At 41.3% G+C, this 25,960-nt stretch overlaps 1 protein-coding gene across 3 annotated transcripts in view; it reads left to right on the top strand.

Moving 5' to 3' along the window:
* NCAM2 (neural cell adhesion molecule 2) overlaps nucleotides 1-25,960 on the top strand; it is a 203,774-nt gene that overhangs the window by 146,391 nt on the left and 31,423 nt on the right. For all 3 annotated transcript variants that reach the window (XM_081907812.1, XM_081907814.1, XM_081907813.1), the window contains exons 12-15: nucleotides 292-465; nucleotides 10,216-10,335; nucleotides 12,375-12,496; nucleotides 16,193-16,373. In XM_081907812.1, coding sequence (XP_081763938.1) covers nucleotides 292-465; nucleotides 10,216-10,335; nucleotides 12,375-12,496; nucleotides 16,193-16,373 — 597 coding nt within the window. The remainder of the gene's footprint in view (nucleotides 1-291; nucleotides 466-10,215; nucleotides 10,336-12,374; nucleotides 12,497-16,192; nucleotides 16,374-25,960) is intronic.

Below are 25,960 nucleotides of genomic sequence, written 5' to 3'. Positions count from 1 at the left end.
TTATTATTATTATTATTATTATTATTACATGGACAGGAAAATGACAGAGGTAAAGTCACGTGAGCACAAACTTAACATGCTACCATAAACAAGCTGAAACCATGTAACTCTTTTATTGCTGTTACATTAGCTACAGAATATCATTTAATGTTTCTGCAATGTGGTTTTGACATTTTAAGACACATCAGTACACATTTTATAATATGTTCTTCTCAAGATGCTGAACACAGTATTATGTTTTTATTGATAAGGAATATAATTTCTAGTTACTTATCTCTTACACTTCCCTAGATGTACCATCCAGTCCACATGGAGTAAAAATTATAGAGATCTCACAGACGGTTGCTAAAGTCTCTTTCAATAAACCAGATTCACATGGGGGCGTCCCAATCCATCATTATCAAGTGGATGTCAAAGAAGTCTCTTCGGAAACATGGAAAGTCGTTCTTTCCCATGGAGTTCAGAGTGAGTCTGCAATGGGAAAAACGGGGATAATTCATAATATGAATATAAAAGGAAAATACTTGTTAAATGCTCATTTCTGTCCACGGTATTACATGGGAGAACACATTCTCTAATGGGGAACTAACATGTTTTAGATAATGAACACATATAGTCATCTTTAAATAGTTGTGGTAATTTTAGTGTGTAATAAAGTTTCAAAATTAAACCAATAAGATTTACTATGCTGTCATCAAGCAAGATGTTCTTCATAGCAGAGTTATTCCAGCCCCTTGACTATCAGGTTGACTTTTCTCAAGCATTTTCAGATCTACAAAATCCTAAGGTATAGTGACTAAAACACATTATTCAACATATAGCCACACTATTTTCAATTTCTTTCCAAGCAGAATTTTCCTTTCTTAACTACCACACACTAGGATGACAGTTTCATTATGACCCCAATATATATTTTCTGGTTAGTCATTGCCAATTCACACCCCATAAGAGTATATGTGATTTTTTTTTGGGGGGGGGGGAGTGCCACACTTAACTCTTGCATACATGAAGTTGTATTACCTGGACAAGAAAAATGACAGAGGGAAAGTTTGTTTTTTATATTAAGTACTCTAGCAGCATGATTCTATATGTGGGAGTTTAATGGGGTTTGTGATGGGACGATGAGCTGCTTGTGCGTAAAATGCAAGTCCCTCAGAGTTTGATCAGGTTTTCAAACCTCTGCCTGTGACGGAGCCCCTCCAGCATGGCTGCGTCAATCACTAGTAGAATCCGAAAGTGGCTGCTTTCGGAAACGTTTCCAACATAAAAGCTCCTTAACGGAAACACGTCGTCTGGCCTCTCGGCGTGACAGTTTCCGTCGAGGTGTGGGTGTCCCTATAGGAGGTCCTGAGACCTCCCCACTGGTTTCGCTTGAAGCGTCTCTGAGCCATCCCTCCGACTCACTTTCCCTTGGAGTTCTTGCTCGCCCTCTACTGGTTCCCTCTTCCGCTGCTACTGCTCTCTCAACCTCAGGGAGCCTTTGCACCTGCGGCGCTTTAGATGTCAGTTCCCTGACATCCACCTCCCCTCCAGGGCCCCCTTCACCCCCTCCCGTCTCCTCTCCTACTGGCGGTGAGGAGGTAAAACCCCTGAAAGAACCTCCCTCATCTTCCGACGTTGCGAACACTTCCTTCCACTTGTTGCTGTTCCTACTCTCTAGGTACTCTTCGTCATCAGAGTCCACTCCATCTTCCAACTCCGACTCCGCGAACCCTTCCATTTCCTCTTCCTCATCGGTGGTGCCGAAATACTCCCTCCTAAAACTTGCTATAGGCTGAGGTTTCCTCGGGAACCTTTGGTGGAACGTTTCTGTTAAAACCTCGTCATTGACTTCCTCTGCACTTACCCAGGTGTTTTCTGACTCCGGTTCCCCTTCCCACGCCACCAAATACTCCACCTGATTACCCTTCCACCTGGAATCGAGGATTTCCGCTACATGGTTGCGGCGTTCCCTCTCTTCCAAGGCTGGTCCCCTGACGTGCTCCCCTTCACGTCCCCCCCTGTATGGTGACAGTAACGACCTGTGGAACACTGGGTGCAATTTCATGTGGTTGGGTAATCGGAGTTTGAAAGCTACCGGGTTGACCTGCTGAATCACCTCAAAGGGTCCCAATCTTCTGGGCCTCAGTTTCTTACAACCCCCTTTGAACGGCAACCCTTGGGTTGACAACCACACTTGATCCCCCACCCTTATGGTTTCACCTTCCCTTCTGTTCTTGTCTGCCTGCTTCTTATATTGTGCCTTGGCCCTTTCTAAGTTGAGCTGGAGCTGCTGATGGATGGCTTCCATCTCTTCTACAAAATGTTCAGCCGCTGGAACGCTCCATCTCTCCCCTCCTTCCCCTGGAAATGCCCTGGGGTGACACCCGTAATTAGCCAAAAAGGGACTCATCCCTGTGGACACATTCTCCGCATTATTGTAGGCAAATTCTGCCAACGCCAACTTTTCGACCCAATCGTTCTCTCTGTCATTGACATAACACCTAAGATATTGTTGAAGAATGCCATTTGCCCTTTCCGCCTGCCCGTTGGTTTCAGGGTGCCGGGCAGTTGAAAAATTAACTTCCACGTGTAGCAAGCTCATGAGCTTCCTCCAGAACCTGGAAGTAAATTGTTTGCCTCGATCTGAGATCACCCTCGAGGGAGCCCCGTGCAACCTAAAGATATATTCCACAAACAACTTCGCCGTTTCTTCCGCTGTGACTGCATGTGAGCATGCTACAAAATGGCACATCTTAGTTAACAGGTCTACTACTACCATGATGGCTGTTTTCCCCTTGGACCTTGGCAGATCCGTCATAAAATCTATTGATATCGCTTCCCAAGGCCGTTCTGGTGTGGGTAAAGGTTCTAATAACCCTGCCGGCGCCCTTCTTTCCCCTTTGGCTCGCTGACATTGGTCACACCCTCTTACATACTCCCTTACATCTTCCCTCACCTTAGGCCACCAAAATTCCCTGGTAACCAACCACATGGTTTTGTGTTGCCCAAAATGTCCCGCCGTGGGGCTATCATGCAACTGCTTGAGTACTCTCCCCCTCAATTCACCTTCGGGTATATACAGTGCCCCTTTGTAATACAATGCCCCATTTCTTTCCTCAAAACCTCCGGGGCTCTCGCCCTCCCCCCTGAGACCTCTGAGCTTATCCTGGGCATATTCATCATTTTCCGTTTCCTCCACCAGTTCCCGTTGCCCCACCAGCGCCGCCCCACACACCCAGCGGTCCTCCGGGATGACATGTCTCTCTTCGATCACCTCCTCCCCTTCCCAATATTCTGGTTTGCGTGAGAGCGCATCCGCCCTGACGTTTTCTGGGCCTGGCACATAACAAATCTCAAAGTTAAATTTGGAGAATTCCTGTGCCCATCTCACTTGTCGTTGGTTGAGCACTCGAGCTGTTCTCCAATACTCTAAATTTTTGTGGTCGGTGCACACTTGCACTTTGTGTTGTGCCCCAATTAATAAATGTCTCCACCTCCGGAATGCTTCGTGAATGGCAAGTAGTTCCCTGTCATACACCGTGTAATTCCTCTCGGACTTATTCAGTTTCCGCGAGAAGAATGCACACGGTCTCCACTCCGACGCACTCCTCCCCGGTTGAAGAAGGACCGCCCCTATAGCCCGGTCGGATGCATCTGTTTCCACTCTCATGGGTTTTTGTAAATCCACATGCAGAAGTTGTTCTTCCGAGGCGAAAGCCCTTTTCAGTTCTTCAAAGGCTCGATCCGCCTCCACCGTCCAAACAAATTTCTTCTTGCTGCTGAGGCAGTCGGTGATGGGCGCCGTCAAGTGGGCAAAGTTCTTGATGAACTTCCGATAAAAGTTCCCAAACCCCAAGAATCTTTGCACGTCCTTCTTGGTCTTCGGTGTCTTCCATTCCAGTACCGCTTGAACCTTGCCTGGATCCATGGCCAATCCCTTGTCTGACAAGCGGTACCCCAGGAATTCCACCTCCTTGGTATGAAACTGGCACTTCTCCAGTTTCACCCACAGCTGGTTGGCTTGCAGCCTGCCCAACACTTCTCGAACGTCCCTCACATGCTGTTCCTCATCTTCCGAATACACCAACACGTCGTCTAAAAAGGCCACACAGTTCTTGTAGAGCAAAGGTCCCAGAACGTGGTTTATAAAAGCTTGAAAACAGGCGGAGCCCCCTTGTAGACCGAAGGGCATAACGAGGTATTCAAAGGCTCCCAAAGGGGTAAACATGGTGGTCTTCCATTCATCTCCCTTCCTTATGCGTATCAGATTGTACGCCCCCCGCAGGTCCAGTTTTGTAAAAATCTTTCCCTTCCTTACTCTGGTCAAAATGTCGTCAATTCGGGGCATAGGGAAAGCCAGGGGCTCCGACACTGCATTGAGGGCCCTGAAGTCACACACCAGTCTCGGTTTGTCTGTGTTCTTTTTGTCCACAAAAAACACTGGGCTGCCCCCCACCGCTCGGGACTCTCTGATGAAACCTCGCTTCAAGTTTTTGTCAATGAACTCCCTCAGCTCCTGCATCTCCCTGTCTGACATGGCGTACAGCTTGCCTACTGGGAGTTGGGCCCCTGGGAGTAGGTTGATTTGACAGTCAAAGGGTCTATGCGGTGGCAGTTTGTCTGCTTCCCTTTCGCTGAATACGTTGCTCAGATCTGCGTATTGCGGGGGCACCTTCCCTTTGCCCATCACTTCCATCCCCGCTAGGGTGACTCTGTCTCCTCCCGAGACCTTCCCCTCCTTGCAGTGTTCTAGGCAATGCGCTGACCCAAAGGAGACCACCCTCTGATGCCAGCCCACTAGCGGATCGTGTAGCGCCAGCCAGCTCATCCCCAAAATGATGGGCGCTCCTCCCAGGATGGCCACATTAAACGCTATCTGTTCGGTGTGCCTTGCCACTCTCATTATCATCGGGACAGTCTGTTGGCTAACTTCTCCCCCCAACAGCTCTCTGCCGTCAATCGTAGTCACCTGCAAGGGGTTACTTAAAGGGATGGTCTGTATCTGGTGCTCAGCTGCAAACTCCTTACTCATGAAATTACAGGAGCTGCCTGAATCCAAAAGCGCCTTGACCTTTAGTGGGTGTCCGTTTGGCAGTTCTAGTAACACCTCTATCACTAAAGCAGGTCTGGGAGGTTCTGGCATGGGCACTTTCATTGCTCTTTGGCCTGGCTGCTGTGCCCCGACGGTGGCAGCCAGGCGTTGGCTTTTACTTGCTCCTTGCTTTCCTCTTCCTTTCCCCCAACAGCTCCTGCCATCCCTTGCCATTCCTTTCTTTGTGGGCAGACTCTGGCAAAGTGCCCTGGCTGTTGGCAGAGATAACATCTCTTGGCGCTCTTTCCCTCCTTCTTCCGCCCTTCACTGGGATTTGAAACTGCGCGCGCCCGCGCTGTTCCAACTTCCATCGGCTCTGCCGGCGGGAAAGATGGCTCTGGAATGTCTGGAATGCGGAACTCCCTCCAACGGTCTCCTTTCCCTTCCCGCCTTTCCAAAGCCCTCGCCTCCTGGCGCGCTCCTATGGCCAGCGCAGATTTGGTTAATTGGTCCATAGACTCCGCCCTGGGCCCCCGGGAAAGCTCATCTTTGACGGTTGAAGAAAGCCCCTCTTCGAAAAGCATTTGGATGGGCTCCGCCGATAGGTCCCACCCCAATTTATGAATCAGCATAGTAAATTCAGTCCAGTACTCACGGACAGATCTGCTTCCTTGCTGGCAAGCCATTAACTGCCTTCGCACCACCCCCTGCTCAATATCGCTGGAAAACATCAGGTCCATGGCACGAAAAAACTTCCTCGTGTCCTTTAAGATCTCATTATTCGCTGCCATCAGGGGTCTAACCCAATCTTTCGCCCCGGATTCGAGATGGCCAATCACATACGCCACTCGCGATTCCTCGTCGGGGAAGTCATCAAACTGCAAGTTTAGAGCGTATTGCATCTCTGTTCTAAAGGCATGATAGTTCCTGGGATCCCCCCCGAATTTCTGCACCAATCCTGGTACCTTTCTGGCAAGCGGGGTGGTTTTCTCCTTTCCCTTTTCTGCATCCTGAGCCCTCCTCTCCTCAAGCCTCGCCGTTTGCAGCGCCAACTGGATCTCCAACGCTCTGTACCTTTCTTCCAGGCTTGGACCCCCTCCAGCTGCTCCTGCACCCCCGGTTCCGGCTGGGTTGCTCATGATGCTTCTCTCTGCACAAGCTGGCTTTCGGTGACTTTCGGATTGCTGTGATGGGACGATGAGCTGCTTGTGCGTAAAATGCAAGTCCCTCAGAGTTTGATCAGGTTTTCAAACCTCTGCCTGTGACGGAGCCCCTCCAGCATGGCTGCGTCAATCACTAGTAGAATCCGAAAGTGGCTGCTTTCGGAAACGTTTCCAACATAAAAGCTCCTTAACGGAAACACGTCGTCTGGCCTCTCGGCGTGACAGTTTCCGTCGAGGTGTGGGTGTCCCTATAGGAGGTCCTGAGACCTCCCCACTGGTTTCGCTTGAAGCGTCTCTGAGCCATCCCTCCGACTCACTTTCCCTTGGAGTTCTTGCTCGCCCTCTACTGGTTCCCTCTTCCGCTGCTACTGCTCTCTCAACCTCAGGGAGCCTTTGCACCTGCGGCGCTTTAGATGTCAGTTCCCTGACAGGGTTTGTTACTGAGTAAATGGGTGCAGGATTACATAATTAGATTATTAATAAAATTGGTGGTAGTTTTGGGTATGTTTGTGTGTTTAATATATAGTGGCTATACATATTTAGGTAAGGTCCAGACAATCTGAAGGATTGTATCTCCCTGTATTAGCTTGTCTGTGTTTTAAGATAGCTAAAGACATTGGAAGAATTATAATGCCTGTAATGTTTTTATTAGTGGCCACAAAAATTATTTAGGCAACGCATGGGAAATTAATATCTATACCTGCAAAGAAAAAAATGACTGGGTGGGGAAAGCCATTTATTAACATAATTAATGCAAGAATTTAAAACTTTTATAATTGCTGGATAAAAACTGGGCAATATTAGAAGTATAACACTGCACAAATATTTGTGCATATCTGTTACATACATTTCAAAATTCTTTTTGTCATTGGAAACATTTTTAATACTAAAAATAAAGGTAACTCTACATGCATAGTGGATACTTGCATAGAATTTTACACTCCCAGTTTCTTGATTAAATCAGACTATAGGCTCACACCATATATTCAAGTAGTTTGGAGACAGTTCACTCAAATAGCATTTGAGGTTGTTCAGCGTAATAAGTTGTTTATTACACAAGCCACAATGTGTGTGTTTTATCAATATCTCAGTTTAGTGTGTCCCTCAGACATACTATTTTCTTATAATATGCTGTATTTGTGTAGTGCTACATTTTGACTTTATTACAATATAGGAACTTTAAATGGAATCTGGGAGATTGAGAATTAGTGGTGTCAGAAATGATACATATATCCTAAAAGAACTAGTAAAATGAAGAAATTAACAATGTGATTTCTAATGGTTATGTGATGGCAGCATTAACGTTCATTGTAATGAACAATCTCACTTTCTCTACCCAGAGGCTGAACTTCTGAAAACAGATGTAAAATTTTAAGCTTTTGACTTGTTACACATCTATTTATATAGCATGCATTTAATTATAACTGCAGTACTTCACAGACTGTTTTGGAACTGGTCCTTCATATGATAACATTCTTTCTTTTCTTTTCTTTTACTGGACCAAACAAAGCTGCTGAATAAAATAACACAGGGCGTAGAACATACTAATTAAAACCCATTCACACAAAGTCCATCATACATAGTGTTTAGTAGCTTCAGAATGAACAATGTTTTGTTCTATTTTCTGGCTCTTACGGAACTAAATGTGTAAAGTATTGGTTGGTGCATTTAATTGGGTTGAAGAAATGCCACCGAACAATGGGGAGAAAATGTTCAGATATAACAAAAATGAACAATTTAACGTTTCATTAAGGATCCTGCCACCTCATTCCATGGCCTGTGGTTGACAACATTTCGAGGCTTGAGTGGGTTGGATCCAGCCTTTATCTTCTGTGGATTTCAAGACTTATTTTGTCTTTGAAAGACTACCAACTCAGTGGAGGGCCAGACTATTCTGGAAGACCCTCTGGAATAGTATTGGAAGTAGTACTGGCAGATAGATATAGGAGAGGGGGAGTTCGCCACAGTCAAATTTGGCCAGCAGAAAAGTTCCCTGAGAACAGAGGTGTACCTGGCAAAGGTGTGCCCATGGCTAGCAGCTGTATCCCCCCCCCATGGCTTGAGCAGCAGAGCAGCAACCCAGGGTGAATGCAGATGGGGTCCTAGCCACTCCTAACAAGGGTGGAGACGTATGATTTTATACCACCACTCCTGGCCTGCACCCTTGGTGGAGGCCAGCTTGATCAACCCATAGGTACGCTCCTGCCTGAGAACTCTGCTCAGAAGATATTATAGTGAGGAGGAGCAAATGCCAAATTGAACCCATTTTATTTACTTATTTTAGTTTTCATATTTCTCTAGCAAAATAGCTCTGCTATTGTATCTTGTGTATATTACAATCAAACTCTGGGATGTCTGTCCATTATGGTAGGGTTGCCATCTGTCTGTCTTTCCCAGACCTGCCCTCTTTTTCCAGCTTAAAGTGTCTGCCCGGGCAGGTTTTTAAAATCAGGCAAAACATCGGGAGTGGGGGGAGTTTGGGAGTTGAAGTCCGTAGTGGTGGTGAGTGAACGTGCTAGAAGAGTACTGGTCCTGTGTGAGTGTGTGTGTTTGGCTCAAGGGTCGTTTCCATAATCCTTGCTTGCCTGCCTGTGAGAGGAAGAGTCCAGTGTGTTTGTATGTGGGCATATGTGGTGCAGCTGGGGAAGAGGGAGTTTTGCTGTTAGACATTCTGCTTGGCTTCCTGCAGGTGTGTGGGTGGGTGTGACTGTGTTTCCCCTTTAAAGGGGACCAAGCGTTGCTATTAAAGAATCCTGCAGGGCTTCCTGGGGTGAGCTCAAGGGTGTGTGACTGCCCGTGGGTGATTCTGTGTTGGTATGCTGCAACTGGTAGCCCTGGGTTTCAACTTACGGTAATCCTGTTTGCTGTTACCAGCAGTGTGCAGGTGTTTGGGATAAGTGGGTGTGAATATTTGTTTTTCTAACTGGGCACGAGTGTGAGGAGAGTGAGCTCCATCTGGTACATTGCTGTTTCATTTCAGAGAAACTAAACATTTTTTTGATAGGGAAATGTGTTGTTGCTGCAACCTCCTAAGGTTTCAAATTGATTTTTAAAAAAGTATAATGCAATACTTAATTATCATATATGTCTTAACCTTTAGCATACAAATTGTTTATTATGAAAGTGCAACTTGGCATTTCAGCTATTTTGTGACATTTATAATGTGATTCTTGACTCACAATTTATGAATTGAGTTGTTATTTGAGTATTGCAAACTGAGGTAATTGGGTTAGTGAGACAGTTCCTGCATGAAAATTAATATGGTGTCTTTAAAGAAAAGGGAAGGGGAGAAAAGATGGCATGCTTCAAAAATTATTATTTTTACTTGCTAGAAGAACTACACATCCATACACAATTTAGTTGAAGTGTTTTTGTGGGGTTTATTTTTTAAAAAAAAACCAACAACAATCATACAATAATATTATTTTATTTCCCTGAAACACGTGATAAGGCTTTGACCCTATCAAAAGTTTTCTTTAAAAAGTCACAACTCACATAGTAGTCATTACCTGACTTGTTTTGTGCTGAAAATTGTCATCATCCCCCCCCCCCCCATGCTATCTATGGAACATTATAACTTATACTTTTATTCTGTTGATTAAAATATATTTCTATATTGCATTCAGGCTTGCAGTTTTCCAGTACAACCACACTCTTCTTCAGTATACAACACTGACTGAGATAGTGCCAAGGTGTAATTGTTTGAACATGTGGTCATGGGATTTTCCTTAGATGTGTTGAGTTCCCTCATCCTGCAGTATACTTGTGATCACAAATCTAGTGGAACATAGATAGTTACATGCTCACTGTTATGTATTTTTATCATTTGGTCACTAATAACACAAAAATAAATAAAGCAGAAAACAAATTTGCCTATTGAACTTAATATTAAAGAACTTAAATACAAAAATATATTTGTCTAACTTCTCAGTATAAAATTAGTAAAATGCTTTTGAAGTAACTGAAGCAGCAATGTAACAAAATACTATATCCTATTTCATGTGTGTGTTTCTAAGCAAAGTTTTTCTTCTTTTTTAGCAACCGTTATTCTCAGCAACCTGGAACCTAATACAACATATGAAATGAAGGTTGCTGCTGTAAATGGAAAAGGGCAAGGAGAATATAGTAAAATTGAGATCTTTCAAACATTGCCAGTTCGTAAGTAATCTCCTTACTCTTTAATGAATTATATTTGTTGAAAAATCAAGTTTAGGTGATACTTTGGATGCTTATTTGCTGCTGATTCTTTCACCCATTCTACCCATTTCCTCCTTCTGCTTCTCAGCAGCATTTACAGCACTTGCAGAAAACAACACTTCCCCCCTCTGTGTTGACCAGCCCACCAAGATGTTCCATGCCTCCCCTTCCTCCAAACATCTGTTTTTAAAGGGAGACTTTTCTTTCCAGTGGGTCATCAAACCCACTGCTATCCCTGGAAACCTCCATTTCCCCAGACTCCAAGGATCTTGTTTTGATGTGTTGATGACCAGTCATCAGCATCATTGTACTCCTTAACTAATTCCCCCAGGCGATATCCTGGACTGGAAAAGAAGCTTAGCCTGCCATTTTGCACTGTTAAAAAAGGTAAAGGCAAAGGATCCCTGACCATTAAGTCCAGTTGCGAATGACTCTGGAGTTGCGGTGCTCATCTCACTTTACTGGTCGAGGGATTGGACATTTGTCCACAGACAGTTTTTCTGGGTCATGTGGCCAGCATGACTAAGCCACTTCTGGTGAAACCAGAGCAGTGCACAGAAACACTATTGACCTTCCCACCGGAGCAGTGACTATCTATCTACTTGCACTTTCACGTGCTTTCGAACTGCTAGGTTGGCAGGAGTAGGGACCGAGCAATGGGAGCTCACCCTGTTGCGGGGATTTGAACCGCCAACCTTCTGATCGGCAAGCCCTAGGCTCAGTGGTTTAGACCACAGCACCACCCACATCCCTTTGCACTGTTAGCTCATCTTAATTCTCAGCATACTGATTAAACCCCAGCACCCAGGAATCTAGAGGGCATTGGCACCCAGAAACCCATAACAGTATATTAAATGGGTTTTACATCCATGGTGTGTGGACCATGCACCCATACAATCTGTGAGTTTTGTTTTGCTATATCCTGTGCTGACCTTCTGGTTCACTGGGATACGTAGCAGGAAAACAGTTTCATTCTGGGATACACATAAAGTAAACAAAACTCTCTATACCACTTCTTCCAAATGTACACAATATATCCATTACAGGTACATACCATTCACGTAACTAATGGGTATCTGCTGAAACCTAAGTTCTCTAAAGACTTTTCCAAGCTGTGGGAAAGTAATATTCCATAAATAAAGTGAAATTCAATTACCTTTTTTATTGCAGCATACCAGTGAGGAGAGCAATTTTTATTAATCATTTCCTTTTCCTATGAACATATGGAGATTTCTAATCTGTTCACATAGTTCAGATAGGGGACCATGGGGAGTGGGGCACAAATGCTTCTAGTTGGAAACACATGAGAGAACAAAAGGAACAGCAACATGGTTTCCTAATTTACAGCTCTCTCCTCTCAAGGCATTAAGAGTACAATTGGCTTAGCTGTGCAACAGCTTGTACAAGCAAGCTGTCCCTTTTTCCACTGCTTCAATTTCCTCAACCTGTCCTGCAACAGAAAATATATGGTTGCTTTCTAGTCTGTGTAATAAATTGCATAAACAGAGTTTGGTAACTCACAAGCCAGAGATTTTAGGAGAGCATTGTGTAATTTGCTGTATGGTGCGTAGATAATACTACTGCAGCCATAGCCATGAGTCAGCCAGGAGTGGGGAGACAGATCCTGCACTGGTTTACCTTCCTACACATGGAATTTTACCCATGTAAGATTCAGGAATGGATTGTACCCTGGGTGGTCTTTTTGTAACCCAGTCAATCTTTGGATAGATATGTTGTTAAAGTTATATTTTTCAATAGAAATATAACACAATGTTTGCATTAATTGTAAATACTCCCTTATGTGAAATTACTGTTTCACTGTTATCTGTAAGTGGTGCTTAAGACCAGCTCCCCAATAAAATTGTGCATTTTCTTCATTTGATTGAGATCAACTCACATCTGTAAAATAACATGAGAGCAACCTAAAAATACATATATAAATAAAAGACAACAATTACATCATAGAATTATTGCATATCTCTTTTCGTCTTGTATTTTAGGTGAGCCAAGCCCTCCAGCTATTCATGGACAACCAGGCAGTGGGAAAAGCTTTAAACTTAGCATAACAAAGCAAGATGATGGAGGAGCACCTATTTTGGAATATATTGTAAAATACAGAAGTGTAAGTATTTTATTAATCTTAAGACTATGCTTATGTTATGTTTTTTCTTTTGAACTTTTAAAATAAAGCTACAAGCACACAAAATCTTTCCCCAGACTGTTTTTTGCTAAAGTTGCCACAAGGTTCTTTGTTATTCTTGTTGCAGCAAATTTATAAAACTTCCCCCTTAGAATACGTTTTGACAGTATCTACAAGCAAGAACCTCAGACTTCCATTCCAGATTTCACATTGGGGTAGTTACTAGTGTGTTGAAAGGATGTGTATGCTGCAATCCTATGCACACTTTAAAACACACACACACTTATTATTGGTTGTTAAACAAATACAAATACAACAACCATTAAACATTTATCCAGTAGTACATCTAATGGTGTTTGTTTTATCCATTGACTCTAGACATAAACTTACACATATAACATTTAAACATATAACTTAGCATACTCTCTCCGCTGAGAATATTGATTTGTTGGTCTAGCAAGGTCTTCATTTTGGTCATTAAAATAGTTAAAGTAATGGATCAATGTTTCTTGGAAGGTGTCTCTTTTCTTGATGTCTTTAATTGCCGTCCTGTGTCTAGTGCAGGATTAGGCAAACTCAGCACTCCAGATGTTTTGGGACTACAACTCTCATCATCCCTAGCTAACAGGACCAGTGGTCAGGGATGATGGGAGTTGTAGTCCCAAAACATCTGGAAGGCCGAGTTTGCCTATGCCTGGTCTAGTCAGACACTCCCACATTGCTATATGCAATACATTATTTCCCCATATGTTCATGGGCATTTCTGTCTGGTTCTTCCATTGCTGAGCTATCAGTAAGTGTACTGCAGGCAGTAAGAAGCCAGCTAGTTTTCTATGGTGCAGGGTGGAGTCTATGTCCAAAGATAATAAAGTTAAGGCAGGATTTGGAGAAATGGGTTGGCCTGTAATTGCAGCTATAATGGAAAATGCTCAATTCCAAAAGTTTTAAACATGGGAGCATTTCCATAAAACATGAATAAATGAACTAAGATGGAGGATATATTGTAGGCCATGTAGTCCAACCCTTGCTTGATAGTGTTTTCCTGTGGTATTCAAATGATTTTATTTGATAATGTATTTTCCAGTTTACATTAATTGCTCTTGAAAGAAAATTGTGACACTAGTTTCTCATTAAAAATGGGCTTTTTTACAGTGTAAAGTATGTTTTAATTGTGGTTGACCTTGATTGACATTCTTTCTGTTTCAATACATTCATTTGAATTTCTTTCTTACAGATACATACGTTATTTAAGGGTGGATTAATCTGTAATTTTCAGTTTATCTCAGTTTTCCAATCTTATATTCAGTGTTCCACATTTCTGCAGGAAGTTGTGATTTATTCATGTATTTAAAAACCTTCATGAAAAGTTGTGAATTTCTCTTAATATACACATTTTTTGTATGCAGTTTTAATGGATATGCACATTTTTGTGCAGCTTTCCCTATTATGATGCATTTTTGTATCTTACATTTTCTAATATATGCACTTCATGCACCCTTTATCCAATACATGTGCTTTGTATACATTATTTGGTTGGAGGTAAAGGTAAAGGACCCCACTCAAAGGTGACTGTGGGGTTCAGCACTTATCTCACTTCAGGCCAAGAGTGCCAGCATTGGTCCATAGTTAGCTTTCCAGGTCATGTGCCTAGCATGACTAAAACGCTTCTGGTGCAATGGAACACTGTGATAGAAGCCAGAGCACACATTCATCTTTCTGCCACAGCAGTACCTATTTATCTACTTGCATTGTTTTGCTTTAAAACTGCTAGGTTGGCAGAAGCTGGGACAGAGCAACAGGAGCTCACCACATTGCACGGATTCAAACTGCCGACCTTCCGATCAGCAAGCCCAAGAGGCTCAGTGGTTTAGACCACAGTGCCACCCACTTCCTAATACAGGCATGGCCAAACTTGGGACTACAGTTCCCTTCATCCCTGACCACTGGTCCTGTTGGCTAGGGATGATGGGAGTTGTAGTTCCAAAACAGCTGGAGGGCCAAGTTTGGCCATGCCTGTCCTAGGACAAACACAGGCTCCCTTGGCCTGAAGCGAAATGAGCACTTCGCCCCATAGTCACCTTTGACTGGACTTAACTGTCCAGGGGTCCTTTACCTTTACTTATTTGATTGGAGAACATCACAAAATTTAGGGAAGTCCTGGTTTTGAAGGATAGCTGTGTTTTGGTTCACATACTTGTTTGTGAAGTGTGATTAAGGTAATTTCTCATTAATACGGGTGCAAAAATCAAATTTCTTTCCCATCCCTAATAGATATAAGTCAGTGGGGGAAGTATAATACTTTTCTTCTCACTGCTACCTGCTGCTACCTATAGGCAACTAGATCATGAAAAGGCTTAACTGCCTTTTATGAAGCAGAGGCCCTGAGGAGCTCCAGTCTGCTTCTGCTTTCTGACTTTTCTGACAGTTATAACTGTTTCCCAGATCTCTTCATATCTCTCTCTCTCTCTCTCTCTCTCTCTCTCTCTCTCTCTCACACACACACACACACACACACACACACACACTGTAGCTGTTTAAATGAATGGAGTGCAGAATTGTTTTGCTTTATGCTCCTAAAGTTCTAACAGCTATATAACAGAAGTAGCAAATAATATTCTTTCATCCAATATAACGCTACTTTAGAAAGAAGCTATTGCTTTAAATGCTTTGTTGAGAGTAATGCTGTGCCATAGTGGTGGTTTACTACAGAAGAAATAACTGTTACTACTTTCCCCAAGCCTTTCTGTACTTTATATTTCCTCAGAGTGTTGTACCAGTGAACTCTAGATTATAGGGATGGGCAAGAATTTGTTTGTTTAATTATTACATTCATTTTTGTTACTAAAACCTCATATGTTTTGTTATTCATTAGTTCTTCTCATTATTATTTCATTTGTTTCCAACTGTTTTCATTGGAAGACCAGCTGCTATTATATTATCTGTATCTTCTGCTTTTTCCATCTATTTGGAATGAAACATGAAATTAGACTTGCCAAATTTCAGACAGATATGAGAAAGGGTTCCTGTTTTGTAGGCAACCTAAAAAGCCACCCACACACAGCCTAAAAATGGGAAGGAGAACTGGTTTTGCACAAGGAGAAAGATGAACCTCTGTGCATGGATTGAAAGGCTTGGAGATGCAGACCAAAAGGTTGCCCAATATAGTGTGAAATCCTCCCCGATCCCTTCTCCGGTTAGGGCTGCTGCTTCTCCTCCAACCCTCACTTCCAAGAAAGATAGCTTCCAGAAAAGGAGGCTTTCCAGGGCTATACCAGAAACATGCAGTATGGAGGGGCAGTGCTGAGATCTCCCAACAGCAAAGACATTGCAGAGTTGCTACCACTTATAGAAGGTGCAGGGTAGCACTGAGGTCCGGGCTATGTGGGTGCATCAGTGCAGCCAATCCAAAACTCCAAGTACATCCACAGAGCCTAACCAAACCCTACGTAACTCCTACACTGTCTCAGCAAGTAGCAGTAACTCTAGTGTCTGAAAGGGGACAGCACAACACCACTTCTCCATACCAGCAGCTCCTGGTCAGTTGCTTTTTATATGCTTAATAGGAAAGTACACTCATATATTAGATGACTGATGTTGTAGTTTGGGACTTGCTTTCAACTGTACTCAGTTTAAGGACTAAATTCATCACAATTTAGACTGTTCTTTGCATTTTTACAGAAAGATAAGGAAGACCAATGGGAAGTGAAAAAGTTTCAAGGTAATAAAGACCAAATTATTCTAGAACCGTTGCAGTGGACAATGGTCTATGAAGTGCAAATTACTGCCACCAACAGACTGGGATATTCAGAACCAGCTGTGTATGAATTCATCATGCCACCAAAGCCCAATATAATTACAGGTAAGTTAATTCTAACATACTACTAACAGTTACTTCTGCTCTTATTTTAACATTAGTAGAGAATTGGTTTTCTATATTTTCTAAACATCTTCAACATTTCTGGCCCTGCCAGATATACCGTTTGTAGCATTATAACTGGTGGGGCTTTTGTCTTTATTTTTCTACATGCTTCCACATGGCAGCGTTATTTCATCACTATTCCAAAGCACTGCAGTCATCAAACCACTTTTTCTTCTGCAGCAAAATTTCTGACATTTGTGAAAGATCTGGAATTCTTCTGCAATCTTTTCATTGTGTGGAACACCATTGTGTGGTGTTTTGTGCAGTTCCATGCATTCTAGGTGCTGTTCATGGTGTGGGATTTAAGCCACTTTAGCTTTGCACTTCTTTAACCTCCTTGGCCTTTTTTGACAGGGGAGTTGTCCATAGCCAAGACCAAAAACTCAGAGAGTTCCTACTGCCTAATCTCCCTCACACACAGAATTCCAGAACATCAGGTGTGGATGCAAGAGGTCTGTCAGTACCCTGTCTCATAACTCTTACACTGGTTTCAGGCACAAGGTAAAGGAAGGGGTCTGATTACAGGCACAGATTTTTTTCTCAGTCTGAACCCATCCCACCATTGGTAAGGGCAGTGGGGAAAGAAGCAATCAGCCTCCAAAAAAGCAGCAACATGTGACAGCTAGTGTGGGCGGTCAGCTACAATTTATAGCACTACAAATGGTATATCTCAAATGGCACACAGTTGCTTATTACTGGTATGACTATTTCCTTATTACTAGCAAAATCACCAGCTACAAGGTTTACAATATTCTGTTGATTTTATGCACTGACATATGCTAACAGGTCGCTATTTCAAAAGAAACCACTTACCATATCTCTGCAATTTTACGGTCTACAGTTTGGTAGTTACATCCACCTAGCAGTAATTGGTTTTGTTGCGGTAGCACTTAGAAGAAGTCTCTGCATGGTACTGCATGCATCAAACAACAGGCTCCTAGAGGGTGACATTAAAGGAGATGATGGTGCAGTTGCTGGCAGATTGTTGCCTGGAATATTAAAGTCTGGTGGAGTGACAATGCCTCCCTGGGATCATAGTATAGAAAAGAGCATGCTAGGCATTTTTGAAAGCATGTTAGTCAGGTGACATCTGCCCCACTTGTATAGCATATGATGCTGGTCATTCTGCAGCTGCCATGGCACAAGTTTCCATACCAGAAGAGGTGGACTTGTGGCCATCCAGATGTTGGTGGACTTCATGTCTAAACACAGGGCTGATGAGAGTTTGATGTCTGACAAAATCCAAGAAGCCACAGCTTCCCTATCCCTGTTCTTTTCCATGACTGTTTGGGATCAGGTTGTCCAAAAGTTACCAATAGGTACTTTAATTAGAAATCTGAAGAATACTAATGGTGCCTTGTTTGCCTGACTTCTGACTTAAGTGTTCGGTTCCCTGTGAAATTTTGTCAAAAGTTTCTTTTAGCTATAGGCCACTAGGTAATTCCTGTGTGGCTATTAGTTAGAAGGCAATCAACTTTTTAACGAACTACTCAAATGAATTTTCAAACTTGGAAGGAATTATAAAAATTGAATTCTAGTAATGATGTGAAAATCAGATTTAAAATCTTGCTGGGTAGGGCCTGGAAACAGACCTGATGGAAGATTGTGTCTTTCCTGATCTGCATTTGAACCTTAAAAGGGTGGTGGTGACCTCTGTTGTCTCCCCCCACTGATTATGCCTTGCCAAACCCCAATGTTCCTGTAGCCTTCTTGTGGATTTGTTTTCCCCATACACGGTTTCAGTCTGGTTATTTCTTCATGTGCACCTGCTCCCTTGTGCCTAGTGCATAATAAAAAGCAGATAAATTTTATTCAGAATCACAAAAGAAATTGTGCAAGATCTGAAACCTTGCAGAAAATAAATTACAAACCTAAATGAGATAGGTGTCTGTGATTAATGGATTATTTCTACAGAATCGTTTTTTAAAAAATTCATTAAAATAAAAGTTGAAAGGGAAAGGGCAAGACAATGGGTGGGAAGATGGACATTTGCCATGTTTGGATAATCATCCAGGACTTTGTAAACAATGTTTTAATAAAGCCATGCATGAATGATCTGGCTACACTCTCATCCCTACACTGTTCCCATTATCCAGCAGTGTGAACTTTTTGGCTTGCGTTAATCCAGCATTCCATTTTACACCTGAACTAAGGAACTATGCCTGAGCTAACAAACCAGGAAAATAATGCTGGGTATCATTATTGCTTATGAAGCCTTGATCAAGCATCCAAACATGGCCATTATGACACATTTGGTATTAAATATAACTCCATTGAAAAGGATTTCTGCCATCCTCAATTACTTTCTAGGTCTCACAATTATATCAATATCAGTTTGGTATCCAGAGCAAATTGGTAGGAAACTATGATTTGAAGGTAGATCACAAGATTCAACCATCATCATCAAGACAATTGCTATCTTAGGAATCCACATTGATTATTTTTAGATAAAATTGAAAGCTTCTAGACAGTTCTTCAGTTCTCCCTAGAGTTTAACTTATGTACAATAATTCTCAACATATTAAGACTTTATCAGTGAATCAATTTCTTTAAAATGTTTTAAGTGGTTGTGTTTATCAGCAAGGCAGAATTTATTTGTTGATGTTTGGGATGAATAGCTGTTGTTTCCCGTCACAACCCCTCAGCTTACATAGCAATATTTTCTTGACTATGGACTTAAGCCAATTATTTCATGGAAGTGCACCCATCAGTCATTGCATTTAGGACTGTTTTCAGATTCCACAAATATTATGACCTTTTATGTCCCTGACTGGAATATCTTGCATACCCTTTCAAACAAAGTGCCATCATGTGTGCTAAAGCATTTTCACTCTTCCTGACCAAACCCATTTTGTCATAGGCACAGATGATGGATAATCTATTTAATGTGACCATGTTGTGCTATATACTTGCAAAAAATGTCAGTGTTCATCAAGTTAAACCATATTTATATTTTATATTTTATATTTTCATTAATTACTCGCAGCCACAGCCTTATAAACTTTAAAGGTTCACCTGGAGGTTAAAAACATTTACTTTTATTTTAAGTATAACAATATGTTCATATTTTGAAGCTTGAATAAACACAACACTGTTATATTCTTTTCTGCAACCCCCCATAGGAAATGCGTGAAACACTTCTGTTTACTTTTTCAACTAGAGTTTCTTTCTTGCTTCATAGTTTTCTGTAATGGTAAGGTGGATTCAGTACCTAATTTCAAGATATTCTAGGGTACAAGCCTGTTCCAATACTGCTACCTGGTTCCAAATCTCATCACTATAGAAAAGAGCTTTCAGTTCACTCATATAGATTTACTTACAGAATAAAATTAAACTTAAAATAGGAAGAAGCATGTTAGATCTGAAGTACTCCCGAAAGTGCACCCTGAGACTTGATGTGCGTAGTCTGATTATTCTCGCTGCAACAGGAAATTCACTTGGCATATTCTAAGAAGGACACTCAACTATTATGCACTTCTCCCAAGGCTAAAATATGAAAGTAAAAACAGGTTTGAAATATCACTCTTGGTGGCCCCTAGCAGAATTTAAGGCCTGAAGTGTTTTGCAACACTATGGGAATGGGTAGGGGAGAGATTGCTGTATAGAAATCTCTACGGCATCAGTGAAAACTGTGTAGGAATTAAGATGAATAAAATCTATCTTTGTTTGTTGGCACAGAAAGAGAGGAAACAGATAATATGTATGGTACTTGTTAATTACTACATGTTCACCCCACCTTTCATGAAATAAGTGCAGGGTGGTATACATGCCCTGCAAGGGGGCCAACGTGAATAAAATATGGGGGGCAGGTAAGCCCCACCCCACATAATTGATCAAAATACACAGCACAAACACACCATTTGAATGGTAGTGCCCATCCACTTGGGGGAGGGGGGATGGGCCCCTCAAATACTTTAGGGGGGCTGAACAGACCTCAGCCCCTAGGAGTTGGCTCCTATGACGCCCTCCCCATTTTATCCTCAAAACACACCTTTGAGATAGATTAGAAGGCCACACGTGAATATAGTGCCTTATCAAGGATATAATTAAGGCTGGAACAAACTTTTTACAACAGTAACTGGTGGAGGAAAAGCTCAAATTCCTGCACAGTACTTGATCCCGTGAATGATATCAACATCCAGTGCTTACAATAGTTTGAAGAATTTAAGCTGAAGAAAAGACCCATTTAAATATCAATTATTTATTATAATCCAGTACATGACAACTGTATTAAGAGCTGGCTTAGTTTTTGACTCTGTTCTCTATAATCGGGCTCCTTAATTATACACCTTTAAATGTAACACTAATGTCTCAACAAATGAAACTGATCTGTAGAAAATTTAAGTTGAAAAAAGAGACATTGCACATACTTTTGTAAACCAAGAAACCTTTAATGAAAACATCACACACACACACACACCTTTAGGAGCCAGGCAAAAACATTTCTCTTCAACCACCCTATATCTTTTTAAATGTGTTTGTGGGAGGGGTTGGGGAGAGCAGGGTTATTGTTTCATTCTTGTTTTTATTATGTATTTTGTGTTTTTATTTTGTATTTTTATGCTATGAACCGCCCTGAGATCTATGGATGAAAGGCAGAGTACAAATTTAATAAATAAATAAATGCACCTTTTTTAAAACAAACTATCATAGAAATAAACCAACTTCAAATTATTTGTTGTGGAGAGGCTTGTTTCTATAAACCATATTTAGTTTACCACATTTTAGTTTTGGGATGCAACACTAAGATAATGTAAAACAGAAGCAAAAGCTTCCAAACTCCTCAAGACCCCACCAGGGGAAGGGAGTAAATCAGAATGCTCATTAGAATAATACCCAAACCTCATTACACCAGCAACTGATTCAGATATCTGAACAGTCAAAGTTTGCCCACTTCCTTCCTTTTTTTGTCTTTTGCCAGGGAGGGAGGGTACGAGGGAGATCGGACAAGTCATGATTTATTAATCTTCCCATAAGAAATAATGGAAATCATCAGCTTGTTATGCAAAAATTCACCTAATAAACAATTTCCTGGGGATGTACTGCTGGACCTGTGTGTACATGAGTTCATTGCTTACTGTAGCTCATCCTCATAATGCTAAACCACTGTTTAACATTAATGCGTAAATGCAGCCAATATGTCACAAGAGAAGCTTTCTCATGAGCAAGTCCTCATTCTGTAAAAGACTCTCAAGATCTGCAGGATAACAAAAAGCAGCAAAAGCACACGCCAAAATGCTAAATTCACCTGAAAGTGTAATTAATTCACTATTCAGGATGAAAGAGCCAATGAGACCCCCTATTAATTCAATTACTAATTACCCGAACTGAAAATATATAACTGAATTGATAAAAAGTGTGCTTGCCATTGCTGAGTTGACTTTTGTAAAAGATTTCCTCTCCACCAAAGGGATTGAAATGAACAAGAGGAAAGTTCAGGGTCCTGAACTGATGCCATTGCTTTAGTCAAACAAAGAAGTACAGCATTTTCTGGGAAAGTTAAATTATTGGGTTAAATACACATCTAATTTAACACAAAAGCAGCACTGTGATTCCTGGATATGTGTCAAAATATCAGTTGGATGTATTACCACCGGAGCAAGGAGCACAGTCTGCAGATACACAAATCTATTTTGACAATGGCTGACATACGAATATGAAACTGGGAATGCAGAAGCAAAGGGAATACCATTATGTCCTCTCATCAACCAAAGAAACAAAGACCAATGAGATGCTGCTTCTTCACTCTCCTAGGAAGAACATCACAGGAAGTGAAAGATCATCTTGTGTCTAGCTATCAGAAGAGCGCTGGCCTCTGCATTAGCCTAAGGAACAAGGGTTCCTGGGTTTTTGTTTTAATTTATGTAGCCTGTTATAAGCCACTTTTTGGAACCTGATTAAGAGATGGTGTGCAAATCTTCTAAATAAATCTGACTGCGGCACAAACAAGATACACAGAAATCAGGAAATAGTTGCTGGGAATCTTATTTTATTACTATATCTGTGCAAACTGCCCAGAATTAAGCAGATCACAAACTCCTTATACCACATTTTAGGATTCAACAAATGATAAAAATGCAAAAGTAGAGTTGAATGTTGCATCTGCATGACAGGTAAATGCATATTTTAGATGTTATTTCTGGAAATTTAAACTCTATATTGAAAGCTAGTAAGATCTCTGAACCCGAGCTGCAGGCCCATGCAGGATTACTTGTCAAATCACTCCCTCTAGCATACAAAACAATAAACAGGAAATCAAAGTGGAAATGGAAAAGAGGATTGTTCATTGAGAATTCTAGAGGAAGCAGTCATATGAGAAAGCTAGAAAATAAACGTAGCTGTGATCTCTGGGTGAGAGACTACAGGAATTGCAGATGGGATAATTTTGGAAGGTGCTTGATTGCAAGAGCAGGCACTAAATTCTCACCCAATGCCACAAAGGAATGTACCCCAATATATCTATTCACTACATGCCACAGGCATGTAGTCCTCAGTGATGGCTGTGTTGTAGTTAACATTCTCAAAATATAGCATACCAAATAAAGTCATTAATAATTCTCTCAGTTTCCCAATGCTGAATTTAAACTGTTTAACTGCAGCACAAGTTGCCCACATAACCCAGAACTGTGTGTAATTGAAAGAGCCACACAGTGAAATACTTGATGAAGAAAGTATATGCTGTATGGAGATTTGTTTAAAGCATTATTGACCTATGTACACCCCTGGAGTATTATTCTCAGTGCAGTAGCAAATGGGATGAGGGATGGTGCCAAACAATTAATGACACCCTACTGAAAACTCATGGCAATGTCGCCTTAAAGAATGTGAAAGAAAGAGAAGCAAAAATGCACATTTGACAAATAGACCCAGGAGTGTCTTTTGCTGAAATCAAGTGATACTGTCTGCTTCAGAGATAAAACTTCAAAGTAAACAGGGCCAAAGATGAACACTCTAGCATTTGGTGCATCTGCAGACTGGATCAACAAGATCTCCAGTTATTTGCTAGAACATTTTTATGGCTGAACAGATGATGCTGATTTGGAATTTCCTGAGCCAGCTGGTCTTTCCATATTACAAAGAATAGCTGCACTAGCAACGCAGTGAGCTGCACACATTCCATGAATGGACTGACACTCTGATGACTCACAGATAAAATGCTTATAGGCCATCAAGAGTAAATGGGAATTGGGGAAGTGAGTAGTAAAGACTCACTCTAGAGCGATGTACTACTGACACCTCCTCTGTAGTTACAGGAATTCTTTCTTAAAAGAGTTATATTATTTCTCAAATTTACACAGCCTTATGCCAGGTAAATAGGAATTACAAAATGAATCTTCGCTGGACACTGAAAGTAGCTGAGGCAGTTAAAATCACACAATGTCTTGTGTGATCACCCCAGAAATGACTTCAGGATTTAGAGATGCTCTCAAAATGACTCAGTTGACTGTCTTCCAGAACAAAACAGTTAATTGCCCAGCAGATTCATGTCCAAAGGAAAGAAAGCCAGATTATGATGGAATAAAGGAGGAATCAAACTGCTGGGCATTTTAGCTATAAACTTTTAGAACAAATAACTATGGGTTCTATGCTCCTTTTTGTTTTAGATTTATCTTGGCAAGATAAGGAAGTGTTTCTCCTTGCCCTAGATGGAGCCCATTCTGGAGATTCTGGACCAAATTATGTTAGTCCTTTGTATGCTATGTTTTAGTGGAATAGCTGATGTACAACTAAACCAAAGGGCAATTTAAAGTGGATACTTTCACGAAGAGAAATTCCAATAAATATAACAGTCAGAATTCCAAAGTGTAATGGAGCATGATGATATGATCCTCTACATCTCAAATTTATTATTATTATTTTCATCAAGATATGGGATTCTATTCATATTGGCACATTCCAGTGGACCATATTCCAGATCTGTGCAAAGCTACTGTGTGAACTATATCTCAAGCATTATTCCCAGGATGTTTGAGCAAAGATTGGCTGCAGTTTTGTTCAGGCTTTTTACTTCTGAAAACACTTACGACCTTGCCTAGGTCATCAGTTGTCACTATATGGGAATGAACATGGATAAAAAGTAGAAAAGAAGAATGCACATATCTGTAACTTTTATTTTTTTGGGGTGGTAATATCAAATGGAACACGTGATTTCTGCCTTTGTCCCTATAAAGGGTCTTGGTTGTCAGGAAGGAACTGAGTAGTTAGGAGAGAGGTGCTCAGTCTGCCTGTCAGCACATGTCCACTAGGTCAAAACCCATCAGTCAAAAAGGGACCCAAGCACCTTTGTGCCTGCTTAGAGCTCTAGAATCTATGACTTGTATATGTGTGGTTCTATGTGTGTGACTGCATAGAGGACCTGATTAATGAACAACAATTTGGGGTAAGTGCAACCATTTTTTTGCATTTCCTGCACTTGTAAAAATAGCTGCTGGGAATGTTATACCCAGGGGCATATAGTTTTCTGCACCAAGCAAAATGTAAATCTGTTTCGTCACTATCATCACCACCACCACCATCATCAACATCAATGTCAGCTACATTACCCAAATTGCAATTACGGTAAATTATGATATTTTTGCAACTTCAGCACTTTTTGAACATTAATTAGCTCTTCAGGAAAAAAAGTAAGAGAACACATCACTTTGTATTACTGCCCTAAGTAATTTACCTTTACATAATTAAAGCTATTAAGGCATTGTTCTCAAATGTGGGCTGAAGTAGCTATAAGACTGAAGAATGAATTTGCCCAACAAAAATTGGACCTGCATTTTATGCATTTCTTTTATGCAATGGAGAACCATCATAAAATGCTTGTGAATATGATCTTCCCAAATATTTTGTGTAATTTTAGTTTGTAAACAAATTGTGCATATATTATATACTTGGTTCTATTCCATTTATCATAAGTTATGGTAAAATTATGATAAGACTATTCTTCTGTATTTTGCATTAAACCCTATATATCAATATATTTCTAGTGTGCTTACACAGTAACTTTCCCCTAGACTACAGTTACAGATAGGTAGCCGTGTTGGTCTGCCATAGTCAAAACAAAAAAAATTCCTTCCAGTAGCACCTTAAAGACCAACTAAGTTAGTTCTTGGTATGAGCTTTCGTGTGCATGCACACTTCTTCAGATACACTTCTTCAGATTTCCCCTAGACTGTGATTTCTCCTCTCCTGTTTTGCTTTTCCTTCTAATGTCTTTCATTTTTTTTAAAAAAAGAAAATTTGTTTAAATAACTTGCACAGAATAACTTCAAGGCAGTGCCTATTTTCAGATGAACAACCACAGAAAAGTTGATTAAGAAGAAAGGAAGGATGCCTGAACACATGGGGAACTGAGATCTTTAGAACTGTGGAGTGAGTCTTCAGGGATTAGAAAATTAGACAGAAGGAGGCAGGGAGTGAAAGCAACAGTTCTTTAGGAACACAGGTGGTCCTATTGCTTGGTGTCCAAACAACTCACTAATCAGTCACAGCTCTGACTTCACTGAAAGATGTCAGCAGCCAGACTCACATGTCAT

This window comes from Podarcis melisellensis (assembly GCF_964234715.1).
Source record: "Podarcis melisellensis genome assembly, chromosome: 4".
NCBI lineage: Eukaryota > Metazoa > Chordata > Lepidosauria > Squamata > Lacertidae > Podarcis > Podarcis melisellensis.
This window is presented reverse-complemented; position numbering and strand designations above follow the sequence as displayed.